The sequence below is a fragment of the Oncorhynchus tshawytscha genome, linkage group LG03 (genome assembly GCF_018296145.1).
Source record: "Oncorhynchus tshawytscha isolate Ot180627B linkage group LG03, Otsh_v2.0, whole genome shotgun sequence".
In the NCBI taxonomy this organism is placed as follows: domain Eukaryota; kingdom Metazoa; phylum Chordata; class Actinopteri; order Salmoniformes; family Salmonidae; genus Oncorhynchus; species Oncorhynchus tshawytscha.
The window spans coordinates 52,937,170-52,949,828 of record NC_056431.1 but is presented as its reverse complement, the minus strand read 5'-3'; the positions used below and the strand labels follow the sequence as shown (position 1 = coordinate 52,949,828).

Sequence of the window (12,659 nt, the reverse complement as noted above, 5' to 3'; positions counted from 1 at the left end):
TGAGGTCTGCTTTATCATCATTTGCAAGAGAAATATAGCCGTGCCAAGGCGACTAGGCTGTACCCTAAGCAGTTATTTAGACTAAACTGGAGCTTTAAATAGTATCCAAAATGTAACAGATTTTGTTTTCCATCAGAAAAAGGCGCTCCAAAGAAGGTAAAAAGACAGAGGGACAAAGTGGTTAATATTCAACACATTAAGTAGAGTCTGTGATATTCTGCTAGCCCCTCTATTCTTGTTGCATTGATTTAAAAGGTCATCAACTGTCAAAATAATGTTTTTCATGAAATTGGATGATATTTAAAGGAAACCAGATCAAAGGATGATGACCAAAGTCTGAAAAATGACTGTTACTTCTACATCGATAAAGTTTGATCATAAAGTTAGTCGTCCCCTCCCCATGTCAAACATTTTGATTTATGATTAAGGGAACAAGGGAACATCACGTTAACTCTCATTTTAATACACCAATGGCAACAAGATATTCTCTAACCTGATTTAAGTAAGTTCCGCCTTGTAACCAACACCGGAGAAGGAGTGTTTGCAGAGAGGGCGTGGTATATATAGCTATTCTACTGGTGCCAATATTTGACTGTAGGGTGTCAGCAAATATAATGAAAAGTTTACCTTATTCATCTATGGCAAAGATACTTATACTGTATGTTTCCCCTTTCATATGTGTCTGGTGTTAGCTAGTTACTGGCTAGCTAGGTCTTCAGCCAGCATAGAACAAAAGGGGGTGAAGGTTCGTTCAAAACTCAGACACATTTGTCAAGTCAACACATCCATCAGTGCTGCTGTGAACCGGATTACAAGAGACATGCCAAACAGGAGATTTATATATAACAAAATCAATTTTTGATGCAATTCTATTATAAAGACAGTTGTGGCTTTACCAACTTGAACCAGCCCTGAAATTTGAGCAGTGAGGTTAATTTCTCACCACCTTGTCCCAGGTTGAAGGAAATCCCAACATGACATCGTGCATATGTAAAGAATTTGTTGTGAACCTTCCATCCAACAGAATAATCACTATATCCTAGGACATTATTCAGGAGTGTGCAACATTTCAATGTTAGATAGACATAGATTAACCCATGTTGTAGTTTATCATGCAGATTTGTCAGGACATCGTAATTTATGAAGCTCATTCTGAAATACAGATGTCATTTCTGTCCCAGGGAATTGTACTGTGTGCAAGTCTTAAAATTTAGACCCCAATTATTTGAATTAGGTGTTAGCAAAAACCTGTAAACTCCTGCGTATAAGAAAACTGTGGCTGTCATGACTACATTTGCTCTCATGTACTGAACAAGATTCTGAATGTTGAAGGTTAATCTCCTTGAGTTGCCTTTCAAGTGGGAATTACTTATTTTGTACAATTTTGTACAAAAGACTCATGCACAGATACAGAACCCCCCCCCCCAAAAAAACAATAATAATAAGTGTTTTAACATATATTTAAAAAGTGTTGACATGTTTATGGTTTTGAGGCTTGGACATCTGGTAACTACAGATCATCTGTCTAATGCCTTGCAAGGGGCGCGGAATGCATCAATACATGTACAATGCTGTATTCATTTTATTTACTTTATACAGCGCATTCGGAAAGTATTCAGACAACTTCACTTTTTCCACATTTTGCTACGTTACAGCCTTACTCTAAAATTGATTAAGTTACATTTTCCCTCATCAATCCACACACAATACCCCATAATGACAAAGCAAAAACAGTTTAGAAATTTTAGCAAATGAATACAACATTTTTAACAGAAATATCTCATTTACATAAGTATTCAGATCCTTTGCTATGAGACTCGAAATTCATCCTTGAGATGTGTCTACAACTTCATTGGAGTCTACCTGTGGTAAATTGATTGGACATGATTTGAAAAGGCACACACCTGTCTATATAAGGTCATACAGTTGACAGTGAATGCCAGAGCCAAAACCAAGCCATGAGGTCGAAGGAATTGTCCGTAGAGCTCTGAGATAGGACTGTGTCAAGGCACAGACATAGGGAAGAGTACCAAAAAATATCTGCAGCATTGAAGGTCCCCAAGGACACAGTGGCCTCCATCATTCTTAAATGGAAGAACTTTGGACCCACCAAGACTAATGGCGACACCTAAAGGACTCTCAGACCATGAGAAACACATCTGGAGGAAACCAGGCACCGCTCAACATCTGGCAAATACCATCCCTACGGTCAAACATGGTGATGGCAGCATCATGCTGTGGGGATGTTTTTCAGCTGCAGGAAATGGGAAACTAGTCAGGATCGAGGGAAAGTTGAACTCAGCAAAGTACAGAGACATCCTTGATGAAAACCTGCTCCAGAGCGCTCAGGACCTCAGAATGGGGCAAAGGTTCACCTTCTAACAGGACAACAACCCTAAGCACATGGCCAAGACAATGCAGGAGTGGCTTCGGGAAAAGTCTCTGAATGTCCTTGAGCGGCCCAGCCAGAGCCTGGCCTTGAACCCGATCAAACATCTCTGAAGAGACCTAAAAATAACTGTGCAGCGACACTCCCCATCCAACCTGACAGAGCTTGAGAGTATCTACAGAGAAGAATACGAGTAACTGTTATGCTTTGTCATTATGGGCTATTGTGTGTAGATTGATGAGGGGATAAAACTATTTCATCAATTTTAGAAAAGGCTGTAATGTAACAAAATGTGGAAAAAGTGAAGGGGTCTGGATACTTTCTGAATGCACTGTATATAAAAACATACATATATATATATATACACAGTGGGGCAAAAAAGTATTTAGTTCTCCCACTTAAAAAGATGAGAGAGGCCTGTAATTTTCATCATAGGTACATATGACATATGTACATATGACAGACAAAATGAGAAAAAAAAATCCAGAAAATCACAGTGTTTGATTTTTATATATATATTGTTTGAGTAACCTTGTGTATCACCAAATTAGCTTGAGATGATTTTACTGCAACATTGGTCACTGCATCCAAGTTGCTTGACATAGGCATTTCAAAGAGCTGTCAGTCAAGGCGAGCTCATGAATATAAGCTCCCCGCCCACTCAGCCTGTCTTTTCAAACTTCCTGGTAGTTATAGATGAGAGAAAAATTACTTTTCAGAATGACTGTTCAGGACGTTTAAAAGACTGCTTCGTGTGAAAATGAAGGTTAACTCATGTGAAATGTCAAGAAAACGCACTAATCTGATGAATCCACACAACATATTTGATCACCTTTAATCCTGGAAACTCTTTACCTCCCAACAAGAAAGTGCTGTTTGTGCTTGTTTACCATTTTGAAAGTACACCACAACATGGATGCCTCTGATGGTTCTTTAATGGCATAGAATTGCCTTTATGTGAAACACCCTTTCTCCTCTGAATGGTCTTCAGAGAGAGGTTTCTCAGTATTTCAACCACCCACAGATGAATCAATTCACACCTGCTGACTACAGACAATGAGCATAGAACTATAATCACCATCAAGATAAAAGATGTTAAGTATTTCAAACATAACTGAGCCAACATAATGGTGTTCTCTGTCTTACATTTAGGTGGGCTGGCTCCATTATTATGTGGATCTCACTGGAGGCGCTGCCTTTGGCTCTGACATGTATTCTGACTACAAATCACCTCTTGTGCCTCCGATTACCTTTAATTATGCTTTAACATCCTGTTGGAACAGAGTCAACGACCATAGAAGCACACGCTGGAGGCTTGCTAAGGGCTTGGAAAGGTAGGTAAGATCTTGGAAAGGTAGGCTTGGAAAGGTAGGTACCTTGGAAAGGTAGGTAAGATCTTGGAAAGGTAGGCTTGGAAAGGTAGGTACCTTGGAAAGGTAGGTAAGATCTAGGATGTTCTGTCAGCACAATATAATTAAAAACAAAAACATGTTTTAAGTGAGAAGTAGGCATTGGTCTGATGCCGAAAAGAAAGGAAATTGCCAGAGCAATGTTTAAAACAAGACAGAGAAAGTTGGTTGTTTAACCTAACAGAAAAGACAGAACAAATATTACAACAAATATTATGGTTAAACTCAAATATATTAATTGATTAATTTTGTATTATTATTCCAAAACAATGTTTTTTTTAATCAATTAGTATGTTTGAGTTGAACCATATTTGTTGTAATATTTGTTCTGTCTTTTCTGGTAGGTTAAACTACTAACTTCCTCTGTCTTGTTTTAAAAAGTGATATTTTGGAGATGATTTCATTTTCAAATAACCGAAAAACGGTACAGTCTTTGTATAGTCTTGAACATGAGGTGAGACATTCTTACCAATCTGCTAGAGAACCAGTTTGGATAGATTTGTTTTTATTGTGATAAGACACTCAAATGGTCAGACTTTTACAGATCAGTTAATCAAAATATTGTATTTTCATGGAATCATTTAAAAACACTATTCACATGTATGACAGATGCATATTTTGCATATATTTACAGATAAAATGACACTTAAAATCAAAATGACACAAGATATAAAAAAAAGCCTCTGTAAAAGTCTGACTATAAGACCTATGAACCTGTGTGTGGAATAATGTGAATGTACGTCCGTGGAAGACTGAGAAAAATTAATTGGCGCTTTGAGTGTCATTTTTAGAAAATGTCCGATAAAGATAGGCTAATGCAATTAAAATGTACTTTCCATAATTATGACCATTTATGTCACATTAATTCAACTCTTATTCCTATATCACTTCTAAACTGACAAACATAAAATATACCTTTTACAAATACATTAGTACGTTTAATACATTTGTTTCAAGCAATAGAGCATATGCTTTGTATACTGGTATGTTGGGCAAATATACAGTTTTGAGCAAATTCTCATATCACTTTGCTCAACTTGTCACTTACAAGGATTTTGTATGGCTGTTGAAATGTACAGAACATTAATCAGCTATGCCTGCTCCATATCTAAGGCCCCCTGAGTTGTTGCTGGTGCTGCTTTACTTTCTTGACTTTGTCATTGGACCTGCGTCTACGCTTGGCACACTCTGTTGAAGCAGCATCATCTCTCACAACATGCCTCGCATCCTCCTCTCTGATTGCTTCCAGGGTCACCAAAGTGCTGTCATCCACAATTTGTCGGCTTTTTTTGCCCACAAAGACAGTTTTGGGGCATTGCGACCATATTACAGAGTTCAGACATTCATTTGCATTCTGGGATCCTCCGTGCTGCATTCTTTTGAGAAGGTTATCAGTTGACATCCTATGATATAGAGGTACCATTTTCTGTGCAACCTCTCTATTCAAAAAAGTATGGCCTCCATGGTTTTTGTGACTGGGTGGATCTTCACCATTTTCTAGGGTTCAGTGGTACCAGCACCAAGATGATGAGCATCTACCGCGAATAGGGATTTTGTCTGTTGACATGGAATGGACAAGACCAGCCCAGATAGCATTCTTCATGCCCTCTCCATCACCCTGGTAATAAAGAATCTCACCCCTGTAATAGTTTTGTAGACTCTTACACTTTTGTGCAGTGAGTTTCCCTGCAACTCTCCCACCGAGGTGTTTCTCTGAACTAAGTTTACGAGGCGCTGTTCCCATCCTCTTGTGGGCATTATTGATGCATTCTAGTTTCCCTATCTCAATGCCTGGGTAGGGATCTAATTTGACATCTGTCTTGTATGCAGTACTGTCACCATCTGAGAGAATCTGGATGTTACGAACGTGGTGGCGACTGATTGATCTGGCCCACATGCGTTTAGCTGCTTCCTGCTCCATTGCTTTGCTCGAACCTGAGACGTTTTGAGCACAGTCATCTGCATGTGAATCCTTCCATTCCCTGAACTCCTCCTCACTAATTCCACTTTTCCTTTTCATCACACATGCATGGCAGTATGAAGACAACACCTCATAGTCTATCACTATACCTGTTACAATGTCTATGCACGCACCTATCCTGTAGTTGGAAGTGAATCCTCTCTTGTACCAAGTGCCATCCTCATCCTCCTTCAGCAAATCTGCTATGTCTGGGTCTATATCTGCATATGCACATATCTTTGTAGCACTCTCCAGTGACTGTGGCCCTCTCTGAGTCTCTGCAACTAAAGTATTTATTATGACGTCTGTCGACATTAGTCATAACTGCATTACTAAATGTCAGCATGTTACCCTATGTAAATATTAGCATATCAATATGTATTTTCTTAATGTAAAGCGAATTTCTCAGTAATCACTGTAGGCCTATGCGACAGTCTCATTGTATAGTTATGTTTTCCTATTACTCTGTTTATTCACTTTGAATTCATTTGCTGGAGCAAGGAAATCTGTACACAGCAAGTCACCTGACAATAATGTGCTACTCTCCCCTTTTATTTACCTGTCACTCTCCTGTTATGTCTCTGATATGAGCTGAGATGCAAGGAAGAAATCCCTAGAACTTTGCTTATGTTCTTAAGTACAGCATAACCGAGTCCAAGTTTGTGGGCTAGAAGAACCATCCTCACATTTATGTCAAATGCCACATCTCCCCTTGAGCATTCCTGCAGCCTGGAGGAAGTGTAAACACTCCTCCTAAATGCATCACAATCACCTTCACAGTGTGCACATTCTATCATGACAGAATTACAGAATCCCTGGTTGGTGGGGTCTATAGTGATTTTCAGTCCAGTGTGTAGAAACTTAGGGCAAATTAAATCATGTACAAGTTGGTTTATTTGTGACATGTGGAATAAAAGCCACTGTTGGCTGGCTGGCTAGTTGATCGCTGTTAGCTGTCACCTTTGTCTAAACAAATTTCTGTCTCGACATGCTGCTGCCGGCTACCTCCTTTTCCTCATCTACCTGTACTGCCATTGCCTGTGTATAGTACCCATCACAATTTGGTTGTAATCCAGAGAGGTTGGAAACATTATCTAGATATTCTATGAGATCTTCTATGAGGCTGTGGAGGGATCCAAATTGTGGATTTAAAAGAAAACATGAATCATCAGCGTTCCCCAACATGTAAATACTCCAGGCATTCATATATCAGTTCCAGTCATACTTATTCAAAAGCCTTTTCAAAGTCAGCTATGAATACCAGGTCTGGTTTCCCAGATTTTTCATAGTGTTCTATTGTTTCCAGTACTTGTCCTTATTTTATCTCCAATGTATTGTCCATGTAAAAAACCTGTCTGATTAGGATGAATAATATCCGACAATACCTGTTTACTACTATGTGCTATGCATTTTGCATCACAACACTGAAGTGTAAAGGGCCTCAATTTTTTTTAATGGGCTGGATCTTTATATTTACTACTTGTGTCCTGTTTCAGTAATAATGAAATCAGATCTGGGTGATGATCTGATAATCTACAATTATTATAGGAGTGGTTAAAACATGCTAATATCAGTCCTCTGAGTACATTAAACAACAGTTTGATGTACCTTAACTGGTATGCCATCAAGCCCTGGAGTTTTCCCCGACTTACAACTTTAATTTCATCAAGAAATTCATCCCAAAAATTATTTTTGGTAGAATTTCTATGTTGAATATTAAAAAGGAATTTGATGCACTTTTCCCTATTGTCCATACAGTTTGCTATATTTTTATAATATATGAATCTTACTTAAATAAGTTCCTCCATTTATTTTAGTTTTTCCTCTAACGTATTCTATGCCTCTATTGTACAGTTTTTATTGCTATCCACTGTACTGTTGGTCCCTCTATTGGCCCCTCTATTTCCTTTGTTAATATTAATTTATTTGACCTAAATTGCTTTTGTTTTAAAAGATCAGTATTGAATTGCATAGCACATTTAAAAGTTTCCAACACAATAAGGGGATCTGCTGTAAAAACGGTATATTATATTGGAAAAAGTCAGCTATAAATGATTTTGTCCTGGTTAAAATTAAGCTGTCAGCCAATAGGCTTCGATTAAATGTACAAATCTGTTTATGGTCCAATAACATATTTAAAATAATCCATCTACCTTGCAGATCTGTTTGTACAATTTGCTAATTTGGATCAAAATTATTGTTAAGTAATGTCATCACCCCTTTTGAGTTTCTTTAACCATGGAAGAAGTATATTTTGCCCACCTCAAACCTTATTCCACAAAACCTAATCTAAAATTGTACAATTACAACTGGCTATACGTATTTCACCATTTACCATAATGAGATACAAGTGTTAATTGTATTTATCATAATATATGTTTGTAAACTTACCATAACAAATTACCATAATGATTGAGTGTCCATATACTGTAGCGGTACCATAGTATTTGCATTGCTACTGAGTAAACCTCCAATTGTTCTCCACTATTCCACCCGATAAAACCTCCCTCCATCCAAAGTTGGATTGTCTGGCAGACCATCCCTGTCCACCTCTATCTTAGGGCCTTTGGGATATTGGGACCCATCCTTTATTGGGACCCATCCCACACAACAGAAGCAGATAAACTGACAAAAGCATTTCCAACACCCTCACCTCAATTGTAAACAGTTATTTTAAAAATATATACAGTACCAGTCAAGTTTGGACACACCTACTCATTCAATGGTTTTTCTTTATGTTTTGCTATTTTCTACATTGCAGAATAATAGTGAAGACATCAAAACTATGAAATTACACAAATGGAATCATGTAGTAACAAAAAAAGTGTTAAACAAATCAAAGTAGCCACCCTTAGCCTTGATGACAGGTTTGCACACTCTTGGCATTCTCTCAACCAGCTTCATGAGGTAGTCACCTGGAATGAATATAAATTAAAAGGTGTGCCTCGTTAAAAGTTCATTTGTGGAATTTCTTTCCTTCTTAATGTGTTTCATCCAATCAGTGTTGTTGTGACAAGATAGGGGTGGTATACAGAAGATAGCCCTATTTGGTAAAAGACCAAGTCCATATTATGGCAAGAACAGCTCAAATAAGAAAAGAGAAACAACAGTCCATCATTACTTTAAGACATGAAGGTCAGTCAATGAGGAAAATTTATTCAAGTGCAGTTGCAAAAACCATCAAGCGCTATGATGAAACTGGCTCTCATGAGGACTACCACAGGAAAGGAAGACTCAGAGTTACCTCTGCTGCAGAGGATACGTTCATTACAGTTACCAGACTCAGAAATTGAAGCCCAAATAAATGCTTCACAGAGTTCAAATAAGGGACATCTCAAAATCAACTGTTCAGAGGAGACTGCGTGAATCAGCCCTTCATTGTCATGGTTCCACCGGTCACCAGAGGGCAGCAGAGACATGAACAAAACTCAGGTGTGTCCTATTTACTCATTATAATTTCCCTGTTAAAAGAGGTGTGTTTTCTGTTGTCCTTTGCAGGAGCTTGAATTTTTTGCCGTGTGTGGTCGTTTCCTGAGTGAGTTTTCGAGATTTAGTGTTTGTTGTTTTTTAAGTGTACTGTGATCCTGCGAGTAAAGTATTATGTTTATCCTTAACCACTGACTCCTCGCCTGGTCTCTTCTCTGATCCAGGGTCCACATCACCATGTCACATTCATGGTCGATTAGCTGCAAAGAAACCACTCCTAAAGGACACCAATAAGAAGAGACTTGCTTGGGCCAAGAAACACAAGCAATGGACATTGGACCGGTGGAAATCTGTCCTTTGGTCTGATGAATACAAATTTGAGATTTTTGGTTTCAGCCACCGTGTCTTTGTGAGACACAGAGTAGGTGGATGGATGATATCTGAATGTGTGGTTCCCACCGTGAAGCATGGAGGAGGAGTTGTGATGGTGTGGGGGTGCTTTGCTGGTGACACTGTGTGATTTACTTAGAATTCAAGTCACACTTAAACAGCAGGGCTACCACAGCATTCTGCAGCGATACGTCATCCCATCAATGTTGTAAATGACTATTGTAGCTGGAAACGGCAGATTTAAAAAGAAAAATGAAATATCTACATAGGCGTACAGGGGCCCATTATCAGCAACCATCACTCCTGTGTTCCAATGGCACGTTGTTAGCTAATCCAAGTTTATCATTTTAAAAGGCTAATTGATCATTAGAAAACTAGCCTTCTTTAGACTAGGTGAGTATCTGGAGCATTGGCATTTGTGGGTTCGATTACAAGCTCAAAATGGCCAGAAACAAAGAGCTTTCTATTCTTGTTCTGCGAAATGAAGCCTATTCCATGCGAGAAATTGCCAAGAAACTAAAGATCTCGTACAATGCTGTGTACTACTCCCTTCACAGAACAGCGCAAACTGGCCCTAACCAGAATAGAAAGAGTGGGAGGCCCCGGTGCACAACTGAGCAAGAGGACAAGTACATTAGAGTGTCTAGTTTGAGAAACAGACACCTCACAAGTCCTCAACAGGCAGCTTCATTAAATAGTACCTGCAGAACACCAGTCTCAACGATAAGAGGTGACTCCGGGATGCTCTTATGTCCAGTGCCTGTGTTCTTTTGCCCATCTTAATATTTTCTTTTTATTGGCCAGTCTGAGATATGGCTTTTTCTTTGCAACTCTGCCTAGAAGGCCAGCATCCCGGAGTCGCCTCTTCACTGTTGACATTGAGACTGGTGTTTTGCGGGTACTATTTAATGAAGCTGCCAGCTATTGGGCTCCGAGTGGTGCAGTGGTCTACGGCACTGCATCTCAGTGCAAGAGGCGTCACTGCAGTCCCTGGTTTGAATTCAGGCAGCATCACATCCTGCCGTGATTGGGAGTCCCATAGGGCGGCGCACAATTGGCCCAGCATCGTCTGGTTTTGGCATTGTAAATAGGATATGTTCTTAACTGACTTGCCTGACTTAATTGGATGACATAATCAAAAATGACCTCACTCTTATTTAAGTCTCTGCTAAACTTTTGACTGGTACTGTATATATAACAAAAAATCTTGCATATCTTAATTTATTTCCACAATTAACAAATAATACGTGTAATGATGGAGGCAGTTCATACGAAGTATTGTTACCTATAACTAGGATAATTACATATTTGGCAAGCAATTATTATTTTGGCAAACAATTATTGGGATTCATCCTGTATTGTCCCTAACATCATTACCCCATAGCAACAGATGTACCTACTTCTTAATTAAGATGTTAGGTTATGGTTAGTTATAACATTACCTATAACCCAGGGGTCTATTTATAACATAATTGTCTAAATTGCATTGTCAAACAATGCCAAAGAAAAAACATTAATATACGTAGAAAAACCCTCATCCTTTCCTGTAAGTCTAAATATGATACTGCTATATCTAAAAAAATAAAAAAATAACAATTTTCCATGCCTGAAAAGAGAAGAAACATATGCTCTTCATTTAACGGGGATTAACTTGCCTTGTAGTACATAAGCACAAATCCCCAGCTTTGCCTTCTCCCTGTCTTTGCCAAAATAAGTCATATTGTTAGGCTATTGCTAGACTATCAACCACATTAGTCACTGTTCTCTTAATTAACCCCCATGCAAAAACTACAGATCTATCGCAAACCCTTTAGCTGGTTCTGAGCTGTGGCAGGCTGGCATGGTGGTGTTGACAGTGTGGAAAACAAGGACTACTGGGTCAGTATCCAAAATGGCACCCTTTTGACCAGAGCCCTATCAGTCCTGGTCAAAAGTAGTGTACTACATAGGGAACAAGAGTATCATTTGGGACACAGACTGGGTGTAATTGAGCTGAATGAGCCTCCTGCCCCCCACACACTAATTCTAATGAGTTGAGAGAACGGGGAGCGACGGGGCAGCCACCAGGTGTTCCTGTGACGTCTGCGTGTTCTGGGCTCCAATCCCATGACCCGAACGGACCTCCATGATTAAGCCAGAGAAAAGCTGTTATGTTACAGACCTGTTGCGTTCAGCTAATTGTTGTATTGTTAATAGGCATTGATTACAGTGTTCCCTCACTGTTTACTGTCTCAGTGAATGATACAAGTCCATTATGATGCCTGCCTATAAACAGGATGAAATTAATCAATTATCAACTGGGAGCAATGACATTTACAACCTCTAAATCCATTGAATGATGCATCCCAAATGACACTCGGTTCCTTTTATCGTGCAGTACTTTTGACCAGGGCCGATCATTTTGACCAGTGTACTAAATAAGGTATAGGGTACCATTGGGACACAACTGAAGAGTGAACTAAGTTCATTCACACCGCAGTGTGCACTGCAGGATGATCCTCATCTACATAAAAGAAGCCAGCTGGGCATGAGAGGATGGTGAGAGGGAAATGGGGCATGGGGCATGGGAGCAAGCTCTCAGGGGTAAAATGGCATAAGGTAGGTAGCATATGGTAGGGGCATTCAGGGGCATTGACGAACCCCCTAGCAGCAGTACCTTAAGGTCACTCCCATTGAGTCTCATTCTGTTGATCCTCCGTCCACTGGGTCTGGAAGAGTCTATCCAGTAGATGAACTCCTTCTTGTAGTCAAAGTCTATGTGGATGATATTGTTCAGGCCCTGTAGATACAAGAGAGAAATTATTAGATTCAATTGACATTTATTGACCTAAAAAAGGAAAATCTTAATGCAGTTCAGACATTACATATCCAAGCCACATAGAAACATATGCAGGAAACAAACAGTAAATAGTCAGATATGAACAATTCCCCCATGAACCAAATCTACATATACAAGAAGCTACACAACATTGTACATAAGGGGTAAATGCTACCTGAAGCACTCTTTTCACAAGTTAAATAGATTTATGAATTGCAATTGAGTGTAATTCAGAATATAAGCAAGATTTAAAAGCAGAAGAAAGAG

The 12,659-nt window shown here is 39.1% G+C and overlaps 1 protein-coding gene across 1 annotated transcript in view; it reads right to left on the bottom strand.

Annotated features, from left to right (window-relative positions):
* lrp1bb (low density lipoprotein receptor-related protein 1Bb) overlaps positions 1-12,659 on the bottom strand; it is a gene marked incomplete at its 5' end in the record, with an annotated part of 288,348 nt that overhangs the window by 49,294 nt on the left and 226,395 nt on the right. The window contains one exon of the mRNA XM_042319665.1: positions 12,231-12,353. Within this exon, the coding sequence (XP_042175599.1) occupies positions 12,231-12,353 (123 nt within the window). The remainder of the gene's footprint in view (positions 1-12,230; positions 12,354-12,659) is intronic.